Genomic DNA, 27,060 nt, shown 5'->3' with positions numbered 1-27,060 from the left:
GCATAGAAGCAATGTCTAATAGATGCAGCCACATAAGTGAAATTGGGTAGCTATCGGTTACTGCATGCAGACACACAATGATCAGGCTATACACCCACCCCCTCTGGTTTCAGAAGCTATACTTCTGTGATACAGGAGGAGAGGAAGTAAGCACCCCCCCAGACAACCCCTTTTTGTAACAGTAATGTGCATCTTTTTTCCCTATAGTGACATAAAGAAAATGTAGTGTAGTGGATCACAGACATTTAGTTTCTTACTGATATGTTGCAGCTGCAATAGGGCTGTAGCCTAGAGTGGCCTAAAACTGTGTACATGACACCTGCAATTATACTCCAACCGGGCTCAAGAGGTTTAATGGGTTTTAGGGAAAGAGGAGTACTCACACTAACTAATAACGCACATAACAGGGAGCCTATGCAAGTAGAATATATGCCAAAATACTGCGGAGACACCATCACGTTTCTCATCATCAGTAAACTAGCCAGACCATCTACCCGGAAGGAACAGCCAAGCTGAGTCTCCACAGTATATTTGCAATTTTCCTAAATTCACTGATGTTGAGAAACACGTGATGGTGTCTCCACTGTGTTTTGGTTGATCTCCCTGAGGTCAACCGTCATTCCTTTGTAAGCAAGTAGCATGACCTCCTATGCGTCTGAGTGAAGGGTGGAAGGGGAAGCCACAGTTATATAACAGCATTTCATGGCTCCCCAACATCTTAAGTGAGCTCAGTTCCCCATTCCTTTGCATGAATAGCTAGCAAGCCATGGGTTGGGGGCACCATCTAGACTACGCCCGAGTTTGGGAATTTAATGGCCATTTTCTTTACAGATGTTAATGTAATTTTTAGATAACATTTTCAATACAAGCATGACCTAAGAACCATACTCCATAAGAACTCCATACTATTGGCCCACCGGTGCCTTTTCAAGTAGAAGCATTTATAGATGTGTGCTTTGTATTGATTCCAGATTGGAAAACATATGGACAACATAATGTTCTCATAATCTTGACCGTTAACGTCAATGGGTTGCAGGGACTTTACATTAAAGGAGTATTGAGAAATCCAGGTTATAGTCCTGACATGTGAGCATTAACAAGGTGAATGGAAAGTCTGCAGGACGTTCACTGCTGCTTTCAAGTACGTCGTCACTGTAATGGAACGCAATACCAGGCTAATAATCTCAGGATGTAATAGAAAAGGTATGTTGCAGAGTTTTAAAAAGATGGTTAAGAAGACAGAAATAGCACACAATTTATGAGGACACAACACGCATACGTCTGAGCCATTGCCAACAATGGTATCTACACAGATTGTGACAATATCACTTACAGAAGTAACCGCACACCACTCTGTTACATCCAAAAAATGCTACAACTTACTTATACAGTGTTGTCACTAACTGTACTAACTACAGCATCCTTTTGCTGGTCTCACTACAGACAGGAAGTTGTGGAACAACGAGGTGTGCTAATACTATGCTGCCTTGTGCTGAACAATGCCACATGCACAGGAGCAGACAGGGAATTCATACAGCAGCTGCTGCAGTTCTAGGCTGAGAAGTGGCAGGAGTCATGTGGGTGGCGAGTAGGCAGGGTGGAAGGGCTTTGATGAAAAATTGGGAGAAAGTAATGCATTCTGGGAATTGTAGTATTGAACAACTGCTCATGCAAGAACTAGTGATTTCTGAAATGATTATAAGAGGACTACAGACCCACAAAATCAATGGGTTTGTTGGTTTAAAAAAACGGGACAGACAGGTAAGCAATGCTATATACGTCTGCATAATTTTTATTTTTTATTACCCAAGTATCCCTTTTAAGTTTACTACATATATTTTAAGGACTTTAGGACAATTAAAAAAAGCCAGAAATTTTACAGCACTAGCCAAGCCCTGCCCCACTTCCTGTGTTCCATCTTGGTCTCTCTGTTACTACAGATGGACTGACCCAAACAGGTAATGAACAGTAATAGAAAACTGAGACACCTTTAAGGGTATGTAACCTTTTTTGCAGATTTGATACTGTGTACAGTTTATGTAACTAAATTATTGAACTAATACGGGTCTTCTGGTAAATGAATTTACATAGAACACATTAGATTGTAAGCAGAAAAATACCACCTGATCATCTGTAAGGGCCCTATTACACAGGACGATTATCGGGCGAAAAATCGTTATATCGTTCGAATTTAAACGATAATCATTCTGTATAATTGCAGGCAACGATCGAAAAATCGTAAGTATGTCAATGATCGTTGATTTAGATCTGAACCTAAAATTATCATTAATCGTTCACTGTAATTCCACATTCGTTCGCTCAAGTTCTGCATTTTTTTCACTAATTGTTCAGTGTAATAGCACATTGTTAATTGTTTTGCTGAGATCAGAAGGAATAAACGATCACAATAACAATCGTATCTAACGATCATCGTTCTGTGTAATATGGTGAGTGATTTCAGGTTAACGATAAACACTCATTTGCGATCGTTTATAGTTAGACATTAAAAATGGCTCCATGTAATAGGACCCCAAGTCTGCCCTTACTGTGGATTTATTACCAACCACATCTGCTAAAAGTTTGTTCCAAGTACCTACCACTCTTTCAGTAAAGAATTATTTTCTAATGTTGTGTCTTCACCCCTACTGTAGATATCACAGATCAAAAAGGCCATAAAAATGGGAGAGAAGCTGTTTGAGATCGCCATGTAAGATGGCTGTATATCAAATGCAGTAACTGAGTAGAGAAAACCAAACCGGCAAAAATCAACAAACCAAATAATTCAATGACTTACCCTTAATAATTCCTCTGGAAGATCGCCACCTTCATTTATTCCACGATTCATAGATATAAACCGCTCTACGGAAGGTTTATCCCTTACATTGGGGTTATGCAAACTTGTGTTCAGCATAATGATGGCAAAAGACAAGACATAGCAGGTATCTGATATAACAGAAAAAAATATATCATTGGTGTCATTGGTGTCCATGGGGAATAAACCTTCTGAAATCAATCTTGCCAATACAGTACATTGTACACCCTAGGAAATGAACTGTGCACATTCTGAGATGGCAATGGCCTTTTAAAGGAGAAGTCTGGAGTGGGGGAAAAAGATGTCCCACCCCAGTCACTGACTGGCTGAGCGGGGCATCCGTTAGCCGGGTTGTGACGTAGGAGGAGGGGAGATATAAAGACAGGGGGGCCAAGAGCAGGACATGGCACTGTGATAGGTAAATATACCTTCTTTATTATGTTCCCCTGACTGTAATGATTTTCTTCCCCCTGTGCCGGACTTCTTCTTTAAAAATACAAGTCATTACTCTTAGTAGATACGATAAGAGGTGTATCATCACAGTTTGGCAATAATTACACAATATCAGAATATGTAGGGAGGCACCCCCAACCTTTAACACCAAGTTCATTCATTAGTTTGAAGATAAAATATAAGAATGGAACAACAAAGAGTTCTAAGGAAAACTGCTTCAAAATTGTTCTTACTAAGACAGGTCAAGTCTCAGACGGCTGGAAACAGCGTATCTGTTATGTTATAGTATGTTATGCTTCCCTCAGCAAGGGCAACATAACATACCTGACAGGTTCCCTTACGTCTATTATGCCTGTAGGTGCAAAAATTAAAAACAAAAGGTCAGACAAAAAAAAAAAAAACTGTGCAGATGGTGGTAAATAAAAAAACAAATCAAATGCACACTGAAGGAATACGCTGAGCCAAATAGCAGTTGTATAGGAAAATATAATATACATAAATAATACAAAACTTAATTAAAATCATTTTTCTTAAAAGAACCTCCTCATTTTGACACCACCTGAGGTCATGTATCTCTCAGTTACTAACCTGTGGACTGAAAGACTCCAGGGTTACAAAGACAGTATCGTGATGCAAATGCTTCCATCATCCTGTCTATCTTCTGAGCTTCCCCTGGTAATCTGAAGCTCCACAAAAACTGTCTGAAACACAAAAACAATATATAAAATGTTATTAAACATAATAAAACAAAGTACACTTACCAGTCCTGGTGCCTCCTTGCACAGCCCTCGGGTCTTGCCAACATCCACCTGCTGTCATTTCTGGCTGGCTTTTCCAGCTGCAACATCACGGCCTGGCTGATCAATTGCCTGCTCAGCCACTCAATGACTTGGGTGGTGCCCAGCCCCAGTCACTGATTGGCTGAGCGGGCAATCCATTAACTGCGTATGTGACATTGCAGATAAGGGAGCTGCAGGAGGCCGGTGGCTGTCAGTGAGATCCAGGAGCAGAGCTACAGGGCAGGAGAACAGGTAAGTAAACTTTGTTTATTATGTTCCCTCACACCCTGCCTTTATGTCATTTTTTAGTTTTAAGGGACTTCTTTAAACTTTACATATATATTTTTCATTCTTTGTAACTCCACACTGCCGAATCCACAAGCTGAAGAGATATTTATTGCCATGTTTGAATTTATGGTAAACCTAATCATACAGGGTAACACATCAATAGCAATACTCCATATATCCTTTTCCTCAAGATTTGCTAAAAAGCAGAATGGCAACCACAACACCATCCCTCTTTCAGACATTATGAAATGGAAACCTTGCTATGTTTCCCAGTGTTAAGCAGTGGTCTATGTGATCTGGGGCCAATAGTGGGTAATCTATTAACTGTAATGCTCAGAGACACATTAAGCTGTATAGTTTTATATGGCAGGGTTCACTGGCGTCAAGACTGTTTTACAGTTTGTATAAGCCTTACCTGTGCCAACATGGTTTCCACATTTAAGGCATAATACTACTGTGTGTGTATATAATTAATTAAATATATATTATATATATATATATATATATATATATATATATATACACACACACACACACACACACACACACACACAGAATTTCTATAACTAACTATAAGTAGATCTCTGCACTGACCTTAAAGCCTGGACAAGGTTTAAATCTGCAAACTCATGGAGTTCAACAAACGCTTGAAGCACCAGGATATTGAAGTCATCCCTGTAAGAGAAAATGAACATATATGAACATAAGTGGTAACTCAACAGGAAGCCATTCGGTGGCTGCTATGCCACCATAGTACACAGCCTGCGCCATATATAATATTGAAATAACAGGAGTATAAAGTAGTCAGGCTGGGGTTTATAATACCAAATAAACTCTTGTGTGGCGTAAGGCCTTAGCAAAACAAATTGCCCCTAAACTTCTTCAATAATGTCTGTTTCCCGCATTAGAAGAAGGCGCTGTATTTTCCATAACTCTAATACAAGGGCTCATGCGTTTCCTGCTTAGCACAAGGTACACGTGAAGTGGCAGCTCGGAGAAGCAGGGTCTTGTGCTCAAATGGTTTAACACATGTCCACATTCCTCAACCTTTGTGAGAGTATAAATCAGGATTACACAACAGGGGCATTCAGGGACGGGTGAGTGACGGCCCATGCCTGCTGCTGCTGCCAAGACTGGATGCTTGAGCTTCTGCTACAATGGCTGCCTAGTGATGGTGTGCAGGAGCGAACATTACAGCCACTAATCCATTTAGAATGTGTCAACATTTTCTATAAATAAGATTTAGAGCTGAAAGGCTTGTGCAGTCCTATGTAAATAACATTTTACATTGCATAATAAGCCCCGTAAGGGCCTTTCATCCCAACATTTCAAAAGCTTTAACTCTTCCCACCCCCCACCCCCACTGACGCATATGCATGATAGCTGGTGTTTTGTGGAAGAGTCGTGTTTGGTAAAAGTTCTATTGAGCTACATATATAATGCACATTATGTAATTACGCCTTTTAGCCTTTTATTATATAAAATATTTTTTAACACCCAATTGGGCACCATTATAGTGGCATCCGGCAGAATAAAGTTGTTGTATATATTACAATAGTGGAGGAAATTATCATTTTTTGGGGAAGAGGGAGGGCCTACACAAAAAAAAAAAAAACATTAGAAGGCTTTTTTAATTTCTACAATTATTTTTTACGGTACTTTATATAAGCATACATAAATAGAGTATAGTTTTAAAGGAAGAAATAGGCGGAACTCCAGGCTTGCGGTGACGTAGGAAAAAAATGTATTCACCCATCAGGTGCGACGTTTCGATGTTTCGACGAGTCTCTCAAGCCCTTGAAAGGGTTATCCAGCGCTACAAAAACATGGCCACTTTTTCCCCTCTCTAGTCTCCAGATTGGGTGGGGTTTGGAACTCCGTTCCTTTGAAGTAAATGGAGCTTAATTGCAAACCACACCTGAACTGGAGACGAGAGAGGGGGAAAGTGGCCATGTTTTTGTAGCGCTGGATAACACCTTTAAAGTTATTCCCTTGAAGTTCTACTTTATCCAGTGGAGCCTTGAGTTTGGCTTTCCCAGTGGTGGTGCACCCCTCTAGCTGGAAGCTTCTATTGCTGTCAAGCATTGCAGTGCCATTCAAATTCCAGCTTGTTTTACATATAAATATATATGTCTGCAGCAAAGGTTTTACTTTTTGCCCCTTCTCAATAGACCACAATGGGGCACAGACTCTTTACATGACAACTCTGCCACATTACTAGCCTTCATAGAAATACACCAGGTAAATACTGCTTAGATGTATTGGATGCCCCGCACCTACAGAGAGACTTCACCTAAAAGCCTCCTAACCAGAACTTCCTGCTAAAGCGAGGAGTCAGAGCCGCCTCTCCTGGTCACCTGCCAGCGACTAGTCTGAATGACAGAAACGTCTAATGTCTGACAAAGCTTGCTATAGATCTGTGGTTATATCTCCACCAAACCCACAGCACTGAAAACAGACGGCTCCTAAAGGAACACCAGACTCCGAAACATAAGAGGTTGTAGCCTATTTCTTTTCTTTAATGGAAGCATAGAGCCAAAAAAATTTTTATTTTTTTTATAGAGGTGCATGTTCAATATAAAATACAGTATGTAAGTGTAGAAAACGCCACCTCTTCAGCCATACTAAAATTATAATAATAAAAAAAAAAAAATGCGCCCAGAATGATGACGCCATCCAGAAAATCCTGAAATCTAAAAGTGAAAATATTTGCTTTAATTTTTACACGCAAACCCTTTCGGCGTGGACACCATCCAGGCGCAGGTTCTGCTGTTTGAAGTTATTAAAAAAAATATTATTCTCAATGCAGTTCTGTGTGCCCAAATGTGTATGCTGGCACGTAGACAAATTCCTATAAAGGAGCCACAGCGCAGAACGAGGTGGCAGATAGCAGGCACAGCGCACACGTCTGGCATGCAGAGAAGGTTTACGGCCAATACACAAATTCTAGACTGCTCGGAAGACACAATATGAACAGGTTTGTTACATTCAAAATAGGGATTCAAAAGGGTGACTGCTCACATTTCAAGCTCTGCACTAGTCCCCCCTAGCATCTATATACATTTTACTATATATTCCCACATAGACTATGTGATCGATGACATGGCTGGTGGGGCAAATCCAAACTCGGACATAATATATAAGTTATTTCAATTCGTAAAAATAGAAAAAAAAAATCAACTAAAAAAAAAAGTCCCAAAAAATCCTTATCAATGTGACAATGGTTATTTCTGTAGGAGGAAACTACTCTAGAGAAGATTTGATGAATCAGACAGCTCTATACCAGTTGGTCAGAATTCTCTCAGTATGTGTGTGGGAAGTATTGGAGGTCACTGTAATGCCTGTATATTGATGGGCTTTTCCACCATAGCGTGTTATAATCTGCAGACAGTAATCATACAGTTCGCCATCTGCTTTGTATAAATCTCATTCACTCCATCATGAAGAGAACATGCACGTTTCCTCAGCAGATGCAAGGAATACCACCAACAACCCCTATCCTGGGGATCATGGCCGTCTAAGGTTTCAGACCTTACCTATTCAGTTAGAACCTAAAATGCAGATAAAATTATCAGCTGCTGAAGTATATGTCCGCTACAACATCCACATTTACACATTTTATTATAGCCATATACCCTCTTCAAAGGGGAACTTGGCTGGTGTCAAAAGGTTAGATATATTTGTTAATTACTTCTATTTAAAAATCTCAAGTCTTCTAGTATTTATCAGCTGCTGTATGTCCTGCAGGAAGTGGTGTATTCTCCCCAGTCTGCGCAGTTCCTGTCATGGAGCCTTGTGTCAGAGCAGGATAGGTTTTCTATGAGGATTTGCTACTGCTTTGGACATTTCCTGGCATGGAAAAGGTGAGATGGCAGAAGAGAGCTCCATGTCAGACTGAAGGAAGACACCTCTTCCTGCAGGACATACAGCAGCTGATAGTAGAAGATTTTTAAATAGAAGCAATTTACAAACTTTCTGGTACCAGTTGATTTAAAAAAAAAACAAAACAAAACAAAAAAAAAAAAAAAAAAAAACTGGCGTTACCCTTTAACTATGTATCATTGACCAAAACACTATAGAGCTACAACTATCCATACTTTTCTAGCCACAAAACATTCAGCAATATCCGGAAACAATAGGGTTTCTGATGCAGAAGCCATGCCATTTCTGTATCAAACACCACTCTGTCACGTTACAAAGTCCTGCCCCTAATGACTTCAATGGGAGATGGGGAACTGCACCAAAAAGAAGTGAAGTCACTTCTTTCCGTATGGTTATGCCTTGAAAACGTTGGGGGTTGTTACAAAACTCCTTTTAACACACCCTATTAGTAAACTCCGTTAATAGAGTGGGTCCTCCGTTAAGGATTCTTATCCCTTGGTCAGACTGAACAGCGATTACATACAGTAGTGTCTCTCACTTTGGAGGACCCGTCCTATTATGCATTACACAAAACACCCTACTGATGTGAATGTGCATGGATTTGCTTATATTCTAGGCACTTTTCATGACAAGAGTTTACTGGTTTCTGTGATCAACCATCTCAGGCTGGGGATAAGCAGACTTTACTGTTCATCAATGGAGATAACAGACAAAGCGGACAGTAAAATCCTCTTCCCCGGAATGACTGCTTGATCTCATATCACTATGAGCAGGCCCGCTTCTGCCATGAGGCGGAATGAGCCTTCCGCCTCAGGCGGCAGAATTTGCGGTCCGGCAGGGGGCGGCATTATGTCCCCCCTGCTGTCATTTTTGTTAAGTATCACTTAACAAAAATGACAGCGGCCGCTCACCTGTCCCGTCGCCCGCGCTCTCCACATCCCGTCAGGTCCCGCGATGTCACCCTGCAGCTGTCACGGACCTCTAGGCTGTGGTGAGTGCCCGGGGTCGGTGGGGGACCGCCCCGCGCGACCCGATCACCCCACTCACTCACTCACTCACTCACTCACCACAGCCTGGAGGTCCGTGACAGCTGCAGGGTGACATCGCGGACCTGACGGGATGTGGAGACAGCAGAGATCGAGGGCCGGCTGCGGTGTGGGACAGGTGAGTAGATGGCTGCTGCGTCGGGGGGGGGGGCTTAGGAAGGGGGGGGGGTGGGTTTTCCCGGCGGGATGCCGGCTATCACTCGGGGCGGCCGCCTGAGGTTTGCCTCAGGCGGCAGAAACCCTTGAATCGGCCCTGACTATGAGCTGCACATTTACTAGCTGCCGACACCAGGTACAGCGGTGTTATAACAGGGCTCGCCATGATTTATTAACTCTCCATTTCTTGATACAACATACAGCAGTCTATCTCAGCGAAAGCCAAGCGCTAAAAATTCAGCATATCAATTTACCTTTCTCCCAGGTAATCGCCAATGACAGTTTTGTTGAGTCCTTCACCTTTGTATAGAAACTGTGCTATATCCTCAGGTGTGTTCTGCAGCAAATCATTCTCTATGAGGAACTGGATACCCTGTTATTGAGAAAAAAAAAAAAAAAAAAACACAATATAAGAACTTAATGTTACCATGCACTTTTTGTCACCCCTTCCCCCTGTGTACTCCATTAGATATGTCACCTGGTTTTAATCTATATTACCGCCAGTGCGTGCAGGTCTATTACACTGCTGAGCCTAAACTCAGGGAAACCCTGTATTAAGTCTGCTTGTTCTCCCCAGGTATGGGGGATAGGGGGGGGTCTTCATGGTGCGCTGACATCTTCCCACACCATAAGGAAGGAATGTATCCTCTATATTTTTCTACTATTTAATACCAGATAGTCATACATATTGTTTATTTCTAATCACTTTAACATTTTCTGGTTGCAGATTTTTACAGTTTAACAGGCATGCTCTGTGACCTGTGCAGAGGTCAATGTGCAGGGGGAGGAAAGCTGTGACCATCACTTATTGTGAATGGTCTTATGTCTTATCTATATTTGGGTGACACTGCCATATGTATTAGGGCCAAAGATCAGCTGACCCACTGAGGCCATTTAACTATGCCTATAAGGCAATACCTGCCGCTCATGTTCCTGTATATGGGGAGGATAGGTGACAGTGGGGGAGATAATGATTATTTGGCCATCAGTTATTGAAAGTGTATGTGGACCTTTACTGCAATCCTGTCTGTCGGCGCTACAGAATCTGTTGGCGCTATACAAATAAATCTCATTATTATTAAAGTCTTGATTTAGGTTTTCTCTACAGACCAGGATGTGTCAGATTGAAACCTGCATAATATCAGGACTGTTTTTAAACGTAGCGAAGTATATTTTAGATAAAAGCAGAATATTTTCTGATGGTACATTCACTTTAACATTTCCTAACCCTATGACAACCAGTTACAACACACTAACAGTTTAACCAGTTGCTATGAGTGTCTGCTTATGCAGCTCAGCCCACATTACATTCACTTATCTTCTGAAACAGTCATCTCTGATTGGGCAGGACTGGACAGGCAAAATGCAGGAGCCAGACTCATCCGTCTGGTACCAATTGAATAAACAGTCTATTGTGTGCATCTGTCTGGAGACAGCAAGCTACCATGGCATATCTGTTTAACTAAATGCTGCCCAAACGCTGCTGCCGACAATCTTACAAATTAAAAGTCTACATACAAGTGCCTGATAACAGGATGTGCACAAAGGTCAGCAAAATGAGCAAAATAAAATGTATAATATATATATATATATATATATATATATATATATATATATATATATATATATATATATATATATATATATATATATATATTTATATTTATTTATTTATTATTTTTTTATACACATTACCTTTTTGGGATCCATATTGAATTTCTTTCTTCCCATAGCAATCTGCTTATTCCTTTGTGTGGTTTTGCTATTAGAAAAGTAAAAAAAAAAAATTTTAGAGACACTTAAAAACAGCATACACATACATTACGGAAAAAACATAAATCAGGCCATACTAATAGATAGGAAAATAGACTTGCAGACTATTTAATGGTGTTACTGAGACCAGAGATAGATGCAGTCATCAGGTTTGCTGTGACTTCTCCGGAAGCATTAAGAGCCCACCGCTAAGTGATCTTAAAGGAGATGAAGCAGCAGCAGGCGAGCGCCTGTCTTCACTTTGGATTTCTAGGTTAGGCTGACATCACGGCCATTACATCATATTTCTTTCACAGTTTACATTTATAAGAAGGAGATTGGCATGATGCCCGTGTAAACATCATGAAACAGCTACAATATGGCAAATTATGCTCATTCAGTAAAATTCCTTTAATCTGGCCTCAGTGAGAGCTGACAGGCACTGAAATACTATATACGTTATTCAATGCCAGACTGAAGTTAGAGAGGAACGAGTACTGCAGATACCACAACAAAAAATACACACACTTTAAAAAAAAATCAGAGAACACTAGCAGCTCAGTATTCATTAGGGAGGTTGCTACAACTGCTGCGGATCGCCCATATAATGCACTCTCATCATCACTATTACCGCAGTGTCATCTGGTTCATCCCAGCTCTGCTGCATTCATACATTTCTATACTGTATCTTGGTCATGTGACCTCTGATCAGCCACCATTCTGATTTTCAAATTTCAAACTGCATCCTCTCCCTTTCAAATCAAAGCATCACATAGCGGAAGTTACAACCAGTGCCATCTCTGCCTGCTGGGAGAAACAGATCGCTGATCTCAGGGAGACCAGCCAAAAACGACAACACTCCCGGCTGCTAATGAGAGTGCTCAGTGCAGTGAAGTCCTAGGTGCATTGCCCCCTGGGAAACATGAATATGCAAACCTGTGCAGCCTCATCAAAGAGTCTTGAAACACAAGACTAGCCAGATATCCCTCCGGAAAAGGACCCAGTCAGGACTTGTCATTACATTGACTTATAAGGCCACTTAATATGGTGGTTTTTTTACAGGAGCCACCCTTTGGCTGGGTCCTTCCCGGAGGGATATCTGGCTAGTCCTGTGTTTTGAAACTCTTTGATGAGGCTCCACAGGCTCCTCTTTTGCATACTCATGTTTCCCAGGGGGCAATGCACCTAGGACTTCACTGCACTGAGCGCTTTCATTAGCAGCCGACAGTGTTGTCGCTTTTTGGCTGGTCTCCCTGAGTTCAGCAATGTGTTTCTCCTATGGCTCTACTAGGCATTGCTCCCACCTAGCCAGAATCCTGCTCCACACTGATGAGGGGCAACACCCTGAAACAGCTGTATGTGGATGGAACCTGGCCTTTGTTTTTCCCTTGTCATTACATTGACTTATGGGGCCACTTAATATGGTGGTATCCTTACAGGAGCCACCCCTTGGCTGGGTCCTTCCCTGAGGGATATCTGGCTAGTCCTGTGTTTGGAGACTCTTTGATGAGGCTCCACAGGCTCTTCTTTTGCCTGCTGGGAGCACAGTGCAATAACTCTCCTCTTTCCATACATCTCTAAATACGCTACGAGACTGTTACAATACAGTCTGAACGGTCATCAAATCCATTATAACCGCGTGACAGGAGCTATATAATCATATCTATCGTAATAGGAGTTTGTCTCCCCCCGTGAAACAATCCATGCAGCTTCATCATACAGGAAAACTGCTGGCTGAGACGGTCACCCCATTGAGAGCACATAAACACAATTTCAGGGGGTCACTATAAGATCACATGGAATGGGGACCCCTAGTGGTCACAGTCATCAACAGCATGAGAAGGACTGTAATATTTTGCATGTATTAAAGTGGATTGCATCTCTTTATCCCTTGCAAATTTTCCTCTGGCCTCTAGATATTCCTCCAATGCAAGTTCTTATTTACATGATGAGGTTGAGATGTGTTGTAGTAAATCAATACAAGTATGGCTAAAGCCTCTCATCCCTACCACACCTGTCTCACTTTCGTAGGCTCCTTCAGCTGCTGGGCCCCATAGCAGCTGCCATGCACAGATAGTCTACTCTTGCTAATGGAAATGTGTCTTTTTAAGGTTAAGTCATCACCTTCCAAATCCTGGTAGCTTAAGTCAAGCAGACTTAGTAAAAATTACAAAATTACAAGCAAATGTTTAAACACCAAGCAACCTTTAAGGACACCACTTCTCCTTTAAAGGGAAAGTTGGATCCCAGAAGTCATGGGTTGGTATTTTAAAAAGCATACAAGATGACTTCCTCCTTAAATGAGGTCCCATGACTTATTTTCCAGTCAAGTGTTTGTCTGAATGAGAGTGTCTTATTAATTTTAGGCACGCCAATATCCTGCTTCCAGCGCATCCCATAAAGTGACACGTGATATCCTGCCGTACACTTGGCGGCTTTGTGCTGCCTGTGGGCGATGTGCGCGAAGACAATCACGAGAAGCGGTTACACACAGAGCTCAGCAGCTCCCTCGCTATTCTCACAACCCTCAAATATCAATGTAACACAAAGGCTCATTTCTCACCGTCTTATAAGCTGCTACATGTAATCAGAGCTGATTATTGCTTTACTAGAAATAATTTAAAAAAATAATCAGCCGGATAATAAGGATAATAAAGATTGCAGGTCTCTGGGTCCCCATATACCTATATATTGGCAGACTTGTGCTCTGTGTTTTCTGGCTGCTTGCCTTGTACGGCTGAGGCACACTGACACCATGCACAAACCGCAAACGCAAAGCTACAGCACTGTAACAAAATTGCTAAATTGGTATTATAAATATATATATAATAATATATATATATATATATATATATATATATATATATATATATAAATATATATATCTAAAATTATATCTATCTAAAATTATATCTATCTATCTATCTATACCAACAAAACACAACAATCACTGAACTCAGGGAGAACAGTGAAAAATTCCAATGGAGTACTCATTTACGAGTCTCCATTGATTGTCCCATACAAAATTTAAATATGCAAAAAAGGGGTCCGTGGAGCCTCAGTTACGAGTCTCAAAACACGGGAATAGCCAGATATCCCTCTCTCCAGAGAAGGAAGCCCATTGCCAAGGGGTGCCTCCTAGTGGGGAGAGCACCAAACCACCCTGATACGTAGTCCCTCAGGTCCTACCTCTGTTGCGAGCTTTAGGACCTTAATAGGGAAACACCAGGGTGGCCCCTGTGAGTCAAAGTCTAACTCTGTGGCGAGTATAACGACATAAGACAAGGGTTACTAAGGCTAGGCATCCATCCACAGACTGCAGTTTCGGGGTATTTGCCCCTCGTCAGTGTGGAGCAGGATTCTGGCTACTGGGGCAATGATAAATAGACCAACAAAACACAACAATCACTGAACTCAGGGAGAACAGTGAAAAATTCCAATGGAGTACTCATTTACGAGTCTCCATTGATTGTCCCATACAAAAATTAAATATGCAAAAAAGGGGTCCGTGGAGCCTCAGTTACGAGTCTCAAAACACGGGAATAGCCAGATATCCCTCTCTCCAGAGAAGGAAGCCCATTGCCAAGGGGTGCCTCCTAGTCTGTGGATGGATGCCTAGCCTTGGTAACCCTTGTCTTATGTCGTTATACTCGCCACAGAGTTAGACTTTGACTCACAGGGGCCACCCTGGTGTTTCCCTATTTAGGTCCCAAAGCTCGCAACAGAGGTAGGACCTGAGGGACTACGTATCAGGGTGGTTTGGTGCTCTCCCCACTAGGAGGCACCCCTTGGCAATGGGCTTCCTTCTCTGGAGAGAGGGATATCTGGCTATTCCCGTGTTTTGAGACTTGTAACTGAGGCTCCACGGACCCCTTTTTTGCATAATATATATATATACACACATACATACACATATACAGTGTGGTCCAAAAGTAGGTGGACAGTATGTGTAATAGGGTTATGAAGGGGGGGATTTATCAAACATGGTGTAAAGTGAAACTGGCTCGGTTGCCCCTAGCAACCAATCAGATTCCACCTTTCATTCCTCACAGACTCTTTGGAAAATGAAAGGTGGAATCTGATTGGTTGCTAGGGGCAACTGAGCCAGTTTTACCTTACACCATGTTTGATAAATCTCCCCCTTCATAACCCTATTACACATACTGTCCACCTACTTTTGGACCTAGACCACCCTGTATGTATGTGTGTGTGTATGCATGTATGTATACCTATATATTGCCAGACTTCTGCTGTGTGTTTTCTGGCTGCTTGCCTTGTACGGCTGAGGCACACAGACAGTGTGTGTGTGTGTGTGTGTGTGTGTGTATGTGTGTGTAATATATATATATATATATATATATATATATATATATATATATATATATATATATATATATATCCATCCATTCAGGAAGTACACTTAAATGGAAGCCGCCATTGCTGCCATCACCCAGTATAATATATTTTCTATTCTTAGCAATGACTGGACTCTGAATCCATTATACTAATATTACACGTGTCAATAGCTCAATGCAGCATGTTGTACCATAAGCGGGTATAACCACTGGACTAAACGCTCTATAAAGACAGAATGAAGCCAAGCATAACATCTATTGAATGCTGAGAATATAAATTCAGCATGAGTGCTTACACTTACATTTTAATGCTTTCCATCAGGGTTTCTGGTATTTCTGATGACAAGAAAATCGTAGCCTGCTGCGCTATTCTTGCGGTCAAATACACTGGAAACGTTATAGACTCCATTAATGCGGGATTCGTTTGAACAAACAGATCCACCATTGCCTTCATGGATCCATTTATATCAGAGATGGGAGGAGCCATGTTACAAAACTACAATTCCCATCATGCTTAGACAGCCAAGGCTTTGTAGTTTCCCTATTCACGAACCCCAGTTAATAACCTCTAATATTCCTCTATGACAGGGGTGGAAAACCTTGGCCTTAAAGCTGTTGCAAAACTACAACTCCCCTCATGCCCAGACAGCCAAAGTCCACCTGTTGCAAAACTACAACTCCCATCATGGGTGGACAGCCAAAACTGTAGCTTTGGCTGTCCAGGCATGATGGGAGTTGTAGTTTTGCAACAGCTGGAGAGCCGAGGTTCCCTACCCCTGCTCTATGGCATTTGTGAACATTAGAGATGAGGGAACCGGGTTCGGGTTCGAGTCCATCCGAACCCGAGCATTTGATTAGCTGGGGCTGCTGAACTTGGATAAAGCTCTAAGGTTGTCTGGAAAACATGGATACAGCCAATGACTATATCCATGTTTTCCACATAGCCTTAGAGCTTTATCCAACTTCAGCAGCCACTGCTAATCAAATGCCAAATGTTCGGGTTCGGATGGACTCGAGCATGCTCCAGGTTCGCTCATCTCTACAGAACATCTCAAAATCCCATAAATACAGCAAGCAGCCTCCCCCCTGTCCAAATGGCTGATAACAGGGAACAATGACTAACATTTAGATGTAACTAAGCTGTAGATAAGAAATGACACTATATCCACTGATACCTGACTCCTACATACATTACCCAGGCCCATAGGGCCATGGGATGTCCTACACCGCTAACAATACTCCAGAACAATAGATACTTTTTATTGTGGTCTGATAGTAATAAACCAGTAATCCCCCAGCCACCCTTTAATCCGAGGCTTCTAACAAACCTGTGGGACACAAGCATTTAGGACCATAAAACCTTTGTAGTGCGATCTAGGATTAAAGTGAGCGCTTACCTTTCTTCTACAGACGTCAGATTGTCGATTTCTGTCATCACCTCTGCGATCTCGAACTTCAGCCTCTGTATGAAGTGGAGAGAGGAGAAGGTTACATCCAGCGCACGCCACACACAAGGGATGACTTTTACATGTGGGAGTTGCTGAAAGCTTCACGATCCTGACACAATTATTGCCCATGAGACTTTTGCCGGGATTAGCGCGGATTTAACATCAGAGGTCAATTACGTTACTGTAAAGTTCCTATATAAACCATTGTTCTGAAGACTCGACATAAAACACTTCGGAAGCGTCGGACATAAAACTTCTTGTTTGTGCGTAAAAAATCAAACAGCAAACAAAAAAGTGAGAATCTGGGAGGGATGAAAGAGGCGTTTGTGTGAAGACAACAGCGGCCATTGTTACCATGGCGTGAGCGAAACCAGCAAACAGCTTTCCTCTCTAATTCACCAAAGCTGTGACCGCGCTTAGGAAAGCTATGAGAACTGCACAGATTCCCAAAAACTGGCAAAGTGTGGGCATGGTGTGTGCACAGCTTATAAGAACGCAAAGCAAAAGCCTGGATTACCTAAACTAACCAATCACATTTCTTTGGCCAAAAATGAAAGACATTATCCGTTTTGTGGTTGCGGGCAGTTTACCCTTGCTTCACTTAAAGGGTTTCATTAGAATGATTTGTTAGAGGGCTATCTTCATGATCGTCCATTACTGGTCTATCATGGGGTTCTAGCCCCTAAGGGCCCTATTCCACCGGACGATTATCGTTCAGATTATCGTTAAATAGTTAGAATCTAAAACGATAATCATTCTATTGAAATGCAGTTAACGATTAATGACCGAACGAGAAATTGTTGATCGCTTTAAAAGACCTGGACCTATTTTTATCGTTGCTCGTTCGCAAAACGTTCGCATTGAATAAGACGTTGTTTGGTCGTTCGCAGTAGATACGAACACATTAGCGAAGAAATAGCGAAGAAAAAAAAACTATCGCAAATACGATCATAAGTAACGATTATCGTTCCATGGAAATGGGTGAAGATATTCAGGTCTTTCGCAATAGCGGTCGTTTGAGATAGTTAATAGTTAACGATTATGCGAACGATAATCGTCCGGTGGAATAGGGCCCTAAATCAGCAATGGGGAACCTTCAGCCCTCCAGCTATTGCAAAACTACAATTCCAATCATGCCTGCTGTCCAGTAGCTGGAGGGCCGAAGAGTCCCTATCCCTGCTTTAAGTGAATAGGACAGATGCAATATCAGGTCAGCAACACATAACGACAAGATGATGTGCATGTGTAAACAATAAAGCGGACCCTTCATCCTGCTGATCAATGGGGTCTCAGGAGGTTGCACCCCCGACAATCAAATAACATTCTATAATCAGTTTAGCAATCTATAAACAGTATGTATATACTAGGCTGGTGCCAGGTCCGCATACACCCTTGTGTAATGGAGTTTAGCCGGTATGTTTACCTCATATACTGGTGATCTTGTGCCTTCCCCATTCATCTACTTCTGTCCTGTGCTCTCCGCCCCCTGTTTGTTGTCCCTCTGTGCTTCTGTGCCAAGTCTCCCTCTTTTTGGCAGCACAGACAAAAAGTTATAGTAGCTGGGGCTTCGGGGGGCAATGCAGCTCCTAAGCCAGCATGGAGTAGGGTGTCAGGGATCTCTCCTAGAATAGGAAGCTGCACTCAGGGAAGCACAGGGATGCTGCAATGAGCATGGTAATGCAGTTTGGTGCATGCAGCCGCTGACACTTGTGGAGTGGTGTGTCTATATGAAGGAAAGGAGTTCCGGCCAGCCCCGTGTACAGCCCTACATCCTATTTCCCACCATACATGTAACTACGACCAGCTGGTTTTTATCACGGCAATTTCCAGAGTCCAGGACTCAGCTTCCGACTTCACATGATGTATGTCTACAGAGGACGATTGCTCAACCCTTAGTAATGTCCAGCAGCCATTGGAAAGCAATCCTCAGAGAGACCTAAAATATCCTGGCCTCGGCATATCAGCTACTTTCTCAGCAGAATCCACACCCAGATGTGTCATAATGCTGTGCGGTTCACTCACCCAGCTGGATGGAGAGAATCCCACATATTGTATCTGAGAAACATGCCGGCAAACTCCATGGAGAGACAAGACCTTGTGATTCAGTCACTTTACTAGTAAAAAAAAATCTAACTGGTCCTTGATTCTTCTTTTCTGAAATTAAAATCCCTACTCAGCATTTTCTTAGTCATATCCAAAGTATCTCTGGGAAATGGGTGGGTGACAACCAGTATGGCTGTTATACCACAATGTCAGACTGCTTTCCCACTGTATCACTGCAAACATTTGGAGGCTTCCCCATCAGGTTCCCAGTCCAGTCATTCCCAAAATGTGTCATCCTAGGGAACATAGATGCTTCATTTCAGACTCCTAAAGTCTATTTTTGCTGCAAATGTTAAATGGGTTGTCCAGGCTTAAAAAAAACATGGCTGCTTTCTTCAGAAACAGCACCTTTTACTGCCTCTATCCCACTATGTAACTCATACCGTTACAGTTTATGGCAGGTTTACATAGTATGGTTGCTTGTACAAAGTTAATATAGGAGCACGCAAAAGAGACACACAATGCAGTATAAGAGACCGGTATATATATACACACACACACACACACACACACACACCTGGTCCCAGAAAAATACCTTTAAAGTTTTGGTCACTAGGTGTCTTACTTCTCTGCAACCTGCTGTCAACTGCCTGTTGTTAGACACAATCTGTCTCTAGTAACAAGGACATTAGGGCTGAACACAGGAAATTAAGAGCAGAGCCTAGGTACTGCTATATGCAGCAGAGAGCAAGCCTGGGCTGTATGTCTGCAATCTGCGAGTCTTCCTGTGTTCTCCAGATGATTTTAACTGTCCCTGAAGAGTAAATTAAGGTTTCCCTTGGGCTTCAAATCCAAATGCTTATTTTTTTTTTTACTAATTAAAACCATTATCGTTGCGATGTTGATGAAAAAATGTTGGGTGTGTACTCTGAGAGGTCAGTATGCAGGGGGGGGGGGGGGGTGCTGAGATATCTACAGAAGTATGGTATAAAGCTTTCTTTATATTTAAAGGGGTATTTGCAATGGTTTCATAGCACACTTTGAGTACTTACAAAATAAAAAAAAAGCAAGCATACTCATCTGCCCCAATCCACCAGGTCTCCGCTTACTCTTTTTTTTTTTAATGCCCTTTCAACCAATCAGTGGTCACAGCAATGACCATCAAAGTCAGTGATTGGCTCGGCGGGCATTTCCTGCAGGAATTAATCATCAGAGGAGGGGGGAGTTGCATGATCTGAACAATAGGTCACCTAGCCATAAATTTGCATGCAAAAAGTGAGTAACATTCCAAGGTTACCTCAATGTCATCTATAAGCTCCTTTTTCCTCCGTCTTATATTTAACAGCTCTTCTCTCTCCTCAGACGACAGATCTTCTGGCACTGAAATGGAAAAGAGAAATAATACTTTAGGTGACCCGCAACAGAAAGCGACGACACTACCAATAAAGACGACCACATCCTAACCAGACAAATCTATTAATATGAAACATTTCCGCACCACGATGACACCCGCTCCTGAACCAGAACTACAGCTTTTATTCCACTTTCAGAATTACAATCTGCCCTTTCAGGCTGGTTTCATGTGACATGTTACAGATGCAAAGTCACCATCTCCAAGACTACCGAGTAATTCAATTTAGCGAATTCATTGCCCGGTCACAGTGACAGGAAACACAGAGGCCACAAATATAACAAGGCTGTGTTCTCCACAAAGGGTTAGTTACATATACATATATTTTTTTATATAATATATATAATTTTTTTTGTTCCAGAATAAGGAAATCAGCATTGAAATGGCTATATAGGAAGAAAAAAATAATCACTGCTCGAGTGGGCTGCAAAACGCCCAGAGGATAAGGTTACGGATTGCAGAAATGAGGCTTTTTCCTACTGCAGTTCCAGTATATACACAAGAGTATAGCACAGAGGGAGGGGGGCTGCCATTACATAGAGACAAGAGCTTTTTCCCCCCATCTTAGGACAGCGAGTAGGGGACACAGAAGCCACTCTATAGCAGTCATGTCAAACTCTGGTCCGCGGGCCAAATCTGGCCCGTAATGCCATTATTTTTGGCCCGCCAGGCAATTCAGAGTTTTAATTACATATGGCCCACCATGGCTACTATGTAAGAGACTATGGGGGAGGGCTGGCTACTACATGAGACTATTGGGTAGGGCTGGCTACTATATGAGTGTTGGGGAGGGCTGGCTACTATATAAGACACTATTGGGGAGGGCTGGCTGCTATAAGAGACTATTGGGGAGGGCTGGCTACTATAAGAGAATATTGGAGAGGCATGGCTACTATAAGACTATTGAGGAGGGATGGCTACCATAAGAGACTATTGGGGAGGGCTGGCTACTATAGGAAACTATTGGGGAGGGATGGCTACTATATGAGACTATGGGGGAGGGCTGGCTACTATATGAGACTATTGGGGAGGGATGGCTACTATAAGAGACTATTGGGGAGGGATGGCTACTATGAGACTACAGGGGAGGGCTGGCTACTATATTGGAAACTTTGGGGGCTAGTTACTATTTGGGCACTATTGGAAGGGCTGGCTACTATATGGGACACTTGGGGGGGCTGGCTACTAATTAGGCACTATTGGAAGGGCCGGCTAATACAGTATGTGGGGCAATTTTATTACATGGGTTGGGGTTTAATCATGTCATAGCAATTTATCATGTCATGTAATTTATCATAGCACACATGGCTGGGAGACGCACACCAATGACAGTACCAGGAACAACGCACGCTGCTCTGACAGTGCCATTCGCACTTCATTAATTATCAAGGTTGGCTTGTGACTTTGTCCAATTTAAAAATTTTGGCCCACCGTGTATTTGAGTTTGACACCCCTGCTCTATAGTGAGGCTAAAGCTATCCATACATACTATGGCAAATAGCCTAGCGCCTTCAGCCAACAACCACCTCTCCTCAAACAAACAGCTATGGAGAGTGGAGAAGCCACTGTCAGACTTCTCAGGCGGTGGCGGCTTATCTCCAAAAGAAAGATGAAACCTAACATGTCCAATACTTTTCTTACCAGATCTCTGCCATTGGAGGAGAGTAGTGAGGCCACCATACCCATGAGATGGTCGGCTGGTTCTGACACATAAGGCCAATATCCTGACCCATAGGTGAGACAGGCACCACATAGGGGTCTATGGTAATGCGCCTGCATGTAATTCCTGGAGATTCCCCCACCTGATATACAGTATCACTAGGGCTATTGGTGCAGTGGGATCAAGAATATCTGTCGGTAACATGTCCTAGCTATAAAAGCCCTATTCCACGGAACGATTATCGTTCATAAACTCGCTCCAACGACCGCTCGTTAACGATCACTAAACAATTTTTTTTAGCGAACGGTAACACAACACACGTGGAAACGTGAACGATATATGTAGTGTAACAATTATTTTGCGGTCTTACATGGTCGTTTAAAACGTTCGCCGGGGTGATCATGACCATATGACACACCTACTTTTTTTAAAACCTTTTTACGAATGACTGTAAGATTTCTAATTTTACAAACAGATTAGCGAATTATCTTTCAAAGACCAACGATTTTTTTCCGACATGCTGAAAAACAATTTTGAACGAGAATATAACGATTTGGCCTCGTTTACACCAATTCCACAAAGCGATTATCGTTAACGAGCGGTCGTTGGAGCGAGTTTATGAATGATAATCGTTCCGTGGAAAAGGGCCTCAATGCATGCTCTATATAACACCAGTACCAATACAGCACACACAAGAGCAATAAGAAAACTGAAACAGACAAGTCAGAATAAGCTGATGTCATTGTAAGCTGTATCTCTGGTGGGTCGGCTTAGCCATGTGGGGTAATAAGGAATAATCTGCTCAGCTCCACCTACTGTAGTAAATTTTAGGAACATAAAACCATTGTTGTAGATGGAAACGATGGCAGGCATATACGTTCTGTGTAAAGGAGGCAATGCTGCACTTCAGGCTTTTAGCGGAGCACTTAGTTCCTTTCATCTCTCTACACTACAAGCTGACGGGGAAAGAAGCGCACATGGAAATGTCACCAACAACAGGGGGTTTAGTCATGACATGGGTGGTTTGTTGCTGTGACCTGATGATACCCAGCATGGTCCTTTGATGTGCCTGAGCCAGGAATCAGCTGGTGGTCTGCAGCCCACCCTGCTCTAATGTACAGCTATCCCGTGCTACAATCAACTAACAATGGTATCCAACCCACCGCACAAGGGAGGAGGCAAGAACATCAGACATCTGATCTGTCAGAGCCAAGACCCCATAGGAACAAGTGCAATAACCATCATTGAGCATGCAATATGCAGTGTGGCAGGTAGCCAGGTATTATCCCTTCAATAAGATTATAATATATAGATTAGATGTATGTAATGTGCCTTTATTTACCTGAAAATGACAACCATTGTCCTAACAGAAGGTCCTACCACAGCAGGGTAGGACTGTAGCGTGACATATTGATTGCACGCAATACAAGATACTACATATGTGATGTGTCAGAAATTGAAGAAATTCAATGGGATTTTCCGTCAAAATTGCTGGATGCCATAGAGGGCTGATGCCATATACTGGGTATAGAAAGCGACTATAACAACTCTTCTCAGCAGGCAATAAATACACTTGTGGCCAGACACTTGGGACCTACGCCCCATCATACATGTAAAGTGTACGGTGTAAAAACAATCTAGGGACGCTTTCAAGGACCAAGCCACATGACATCTGCCATTAGTGCAAACTGAAGACTGGCAACCTCTAACACTTCTGCAGCGATTCACACATCCCATTTCTTCTTTCTCTGCACATTTTGAGTCATTTCGAGAAGCTGAGTAATAAAATTACCGACGCACTCATCTGAAAGGTCACCGCACTGTACTAGATCATCCTGGACCTGGCATACAGCATCAGAATAAAGATCAGCCTCTGTTCTCCTGCACCTGATGATCCCGTCTGATCGTTACAGGGATCAATGTTGTGTCCATGTAAATCGAGGAGAACCTTCTGCCTTCCAGCTGTTGCAAAACTACAATTCCCATCATGCCTGGATAGCCTTTGGCTGTCCAAGCATGATGGGAATTGTAGTTTTGCAACAGCTGAAGGGCCACAGGTTCCCCATTCATGATGTAAATACTGGATCAGCAGTTGCATCTTTCCACCATCTTTCCCTGAGCATTCACAAGCTTCCTTACTATGAATGGTATGTGAATGGAGAGGATGTTGGGTGAAAATCAGGAAAATTTCCACCACAACCCTGATTTAGTTATCCGCTTCTCAGTATTCCTACAGCAGATAGAGAGCGTTTATTTGACAAGCAAATCTTTTGGGAACATTGTACTAGAGCCAATACAATCCGATATATTTGGCATCTCTTATGGAAAATTGTCTGTCCAGGTTGGAACGAAAAGGGCGTTCTGCCTCCCCCCATCCTCGGGAATACTTCTATCTGTTCAGGAAGCGCTTTATACTATAGTATGGGGTCAGGAAGGATTTCTTCTTCACTATACTAACGTGTATGTATGTATGTATGTATGTATGTATGTATGTATACACACACACATATACATATAATATATATGTATATGTGTGTATATATATATATATATATATATATATATATATATATATATATATATATATATACACACACACATATACATATAATATATTATATATATATATATAATATATTATATGTATATGTGTGTGTATATATATATATATATATATATATATATATATATATATATATATATACACACATACATATATATTATATGTATATGTGTGTATATATATATATATATATATATATATATATATATATATACACACACATATACATATAATATATTATATATATATATATAATATATTATATGTATATGTGTGTGTATATATATATATATATATATATATATATATATATATATATATATATACACACACATATACATATAATATATTATATATATATATATATATATATATATATATACACACACACACACACATATATATATATATACATACATACACACACACACACATACACACACACACACATAGATTTTTTTTTTTATATAAACCTAAACAACTATGCCACTGTTCTTGTGTGTACTGTGGGTACAGACATCACATTTTTTCAGACAATAGTGACAGACTGGCTAAAAGTCTCCGGTCAGTAGAAAACAAGTCTCCGGTTGGATTTTAGCCTGTCAGACGCCATTATTTCCTCCAAGATAAGCAACAGCACAGCCCTCCCTTCCCCCACTGAAATAACACACACATGTAATTGACAGTCAGAGTCGGTCTATGGCCAGCATCAGCAAAAGTGGCTATAAATTACACATATATGCAAGTACGGCAGTATATACAGAGAGTACAGCATACCTAGAGCCCCAAATATGCCTCTCTTAGCTGAATTCTCTGTAACAACATAGGTGACCAGAATGGAGTGTGGATGGTGACGTCTCCTTATCGCGTCAAGCGCCAATTAAAAGAACAGAAGAAATGAATGGGACGATGGTCTAGCGTATAAGCCTCAACATTAAATTACTGGGAATGTGCAATTGCTGTTTATGTGTCTGACTTTCCTTCCTATTAAAGTCTCTGCTGGAAATCCACCCACATGTGTTTGCAGAGCTGCTTCCCAGCTGCAAAAATCCCTTCTCTATTTCCCACCAACGTGAGATGCAAGAGACAGTAATGTGCTGGTCAGCCTGGTGGAGGGAAGGGGGGCTAGGGAGTAAGACCACCACCCAGACCTGTTCAGTGCCCAGTATATACCAAGTAATCATCATGTAATGTGATCTCTATTAGGACAGGGCAGAACAGTGCATATAAACCTTCGGGTAAGGCTGCGGCTGTGCAAATGACCCCATGCTCAGATCCCAGACAGAGATCGCTTAGAGGGAGAAGACACAGAAAGACAGGTTGCCTCTGGGAATCCTGATCAGCCTGACCCCATAGTGAAACCACTGGGTGACATACTGCAAGGTGACAGCGGGGCTCTCCGAGCCAAACCCAAGATGACATCAGCTGAGAACTGCACTGACCGCTCCTCTATTCCCCCACATACAGTAAGAGGGCAGCGCCCTGGGATTACTGTCACTGCCACATACAGCTTTTGCTTTTCTCACACTCATTTTGCTTTGACTAGTCTGCCTTATACATGACAAAACCACAAACAGGAGGCCACGGGAGCCTTATTTATTCCAAAAGTAAAGTAGCATCATAGGCAATGTCCACCTTTAAGCACCTTGTCCTCTTCTTAGTCCATTTATTCTTCTAGCAGCCAGAGCTCTTTTTTTCTGAGACGTAAATGTCCTGCACAGCAATATTTCCCCAACCCCTGCCTACATGTGCCATTTGGCTTTGGCTTTCAGGGGATGATGGGAGTCATAGTTTTGAAGTAGCTGCAGAGCATTAGGTTGATGAACACTTGCTAAGAATTAAATTAAAACTTTTTTTCTGCCTGTTGCCACCACTAGGGGGAGCTCACTACCTATGTTTTCACTACTGAATTACAATATGAAACATTCATCTGGAATCAGAACACTTGGAACCAATAGGCCACACTGCCTCTCCGTTTCAATAGTAATGGGGCACGTGATAGAATCCAAGGATTCAAGGGTATTCATATAGCACTATTTTTTTTTATTATTTTCAATCGTTAAAACTGACAGACACAAATGTCCTTAGTCCTGGTTCCGGATAAATGTAAGTCCAGGCAAAAAAAAAAAAAAAAAAAAAAAAAAAAAAAATTATATATATATATATATATATATATATATATATATATATATATATATATATATATATATATATATATATATACACACACACACAATAAATACACATGCATGCATACTCACTTTAAGGTTAGGTCTAACACCTACGTGTTATTTCTTAGGTATCATGCTACAAGACTTCCGGCATCTAGTCACCAATTCTATCCATTACTTTAGTATGAATCATGCTACAACCTAAATACAAGAAACACGCTTATAATGAGTGTGATGAGCA

At 41.7% G+C, this 27,060-nt stretch overlaps 1 protein-coding gene across 1 annotated transcript in view; it reads right to left on the bottom strand.

The window, feature by feature from the left end:
* Positions 1 to 27,060, bottom strand: part of CYTH3 (cytohesin 3) — an 84,746-nt gene that overhangs the window by 27,484 nt on the left and 30,202 nt on the right. Inside the window, exons 2-8 of the mRNA XM_069983779.1 lie at positions 20,312 to 20,394; positions 16,921 to 16,985; positions 11,112 to 11,178; positions 9,671 to 9,789; positions 4,927 to 5,007; positions 3,854 to 3,966; positions 2,795 to 2,943 (exon numbers count right to left, since the gene is read on the bottom strand). Coding sequence (XP_069839880.1) covers positions 2,795 to 2,943; positions 3,854 to 3,966; positions 4,927 to 5,007; positions 9,671 to 9,789; positions 11,112 to 11,178; positions 16,921 to 16,985; positions 20,312 to 20,394 — 677 coding nt within the window. The remainder of the gene's footprint in view (positions 1 to 2,794; positions 2,944 to 3,853; positions 3,967 to 4,926; positions 5,008 to 9,670; positions 9,790 to 11,111; positions 11,179 to 16,920; positions 16,986 to 20,311; positions 20,395 to 27,060) is intronic.

The sequence above is a fragment of the Dendropsophus ebraccatus genome, chromosome 9 (genome assembly GCF_027789765.1).
Source record: "Dendropsophus ebraccatus isolate aDenEbr1 chromosome 9, aDenEbr1.pat, whole genome shotgun sequence".
NCBI classification, from domain to species: domain Eukaryota; kingdom Metazoa; phylum Chordata; class Amphibia; order Anura; family Hylidae; genus Dendropsophus; species Dendropsophus ebraccatus.
The sequence above is the reverse complement of the archived record's forward strand: the minus strand, read 5'-3'. Positions and strand labels throughout refer to the sequence as shown.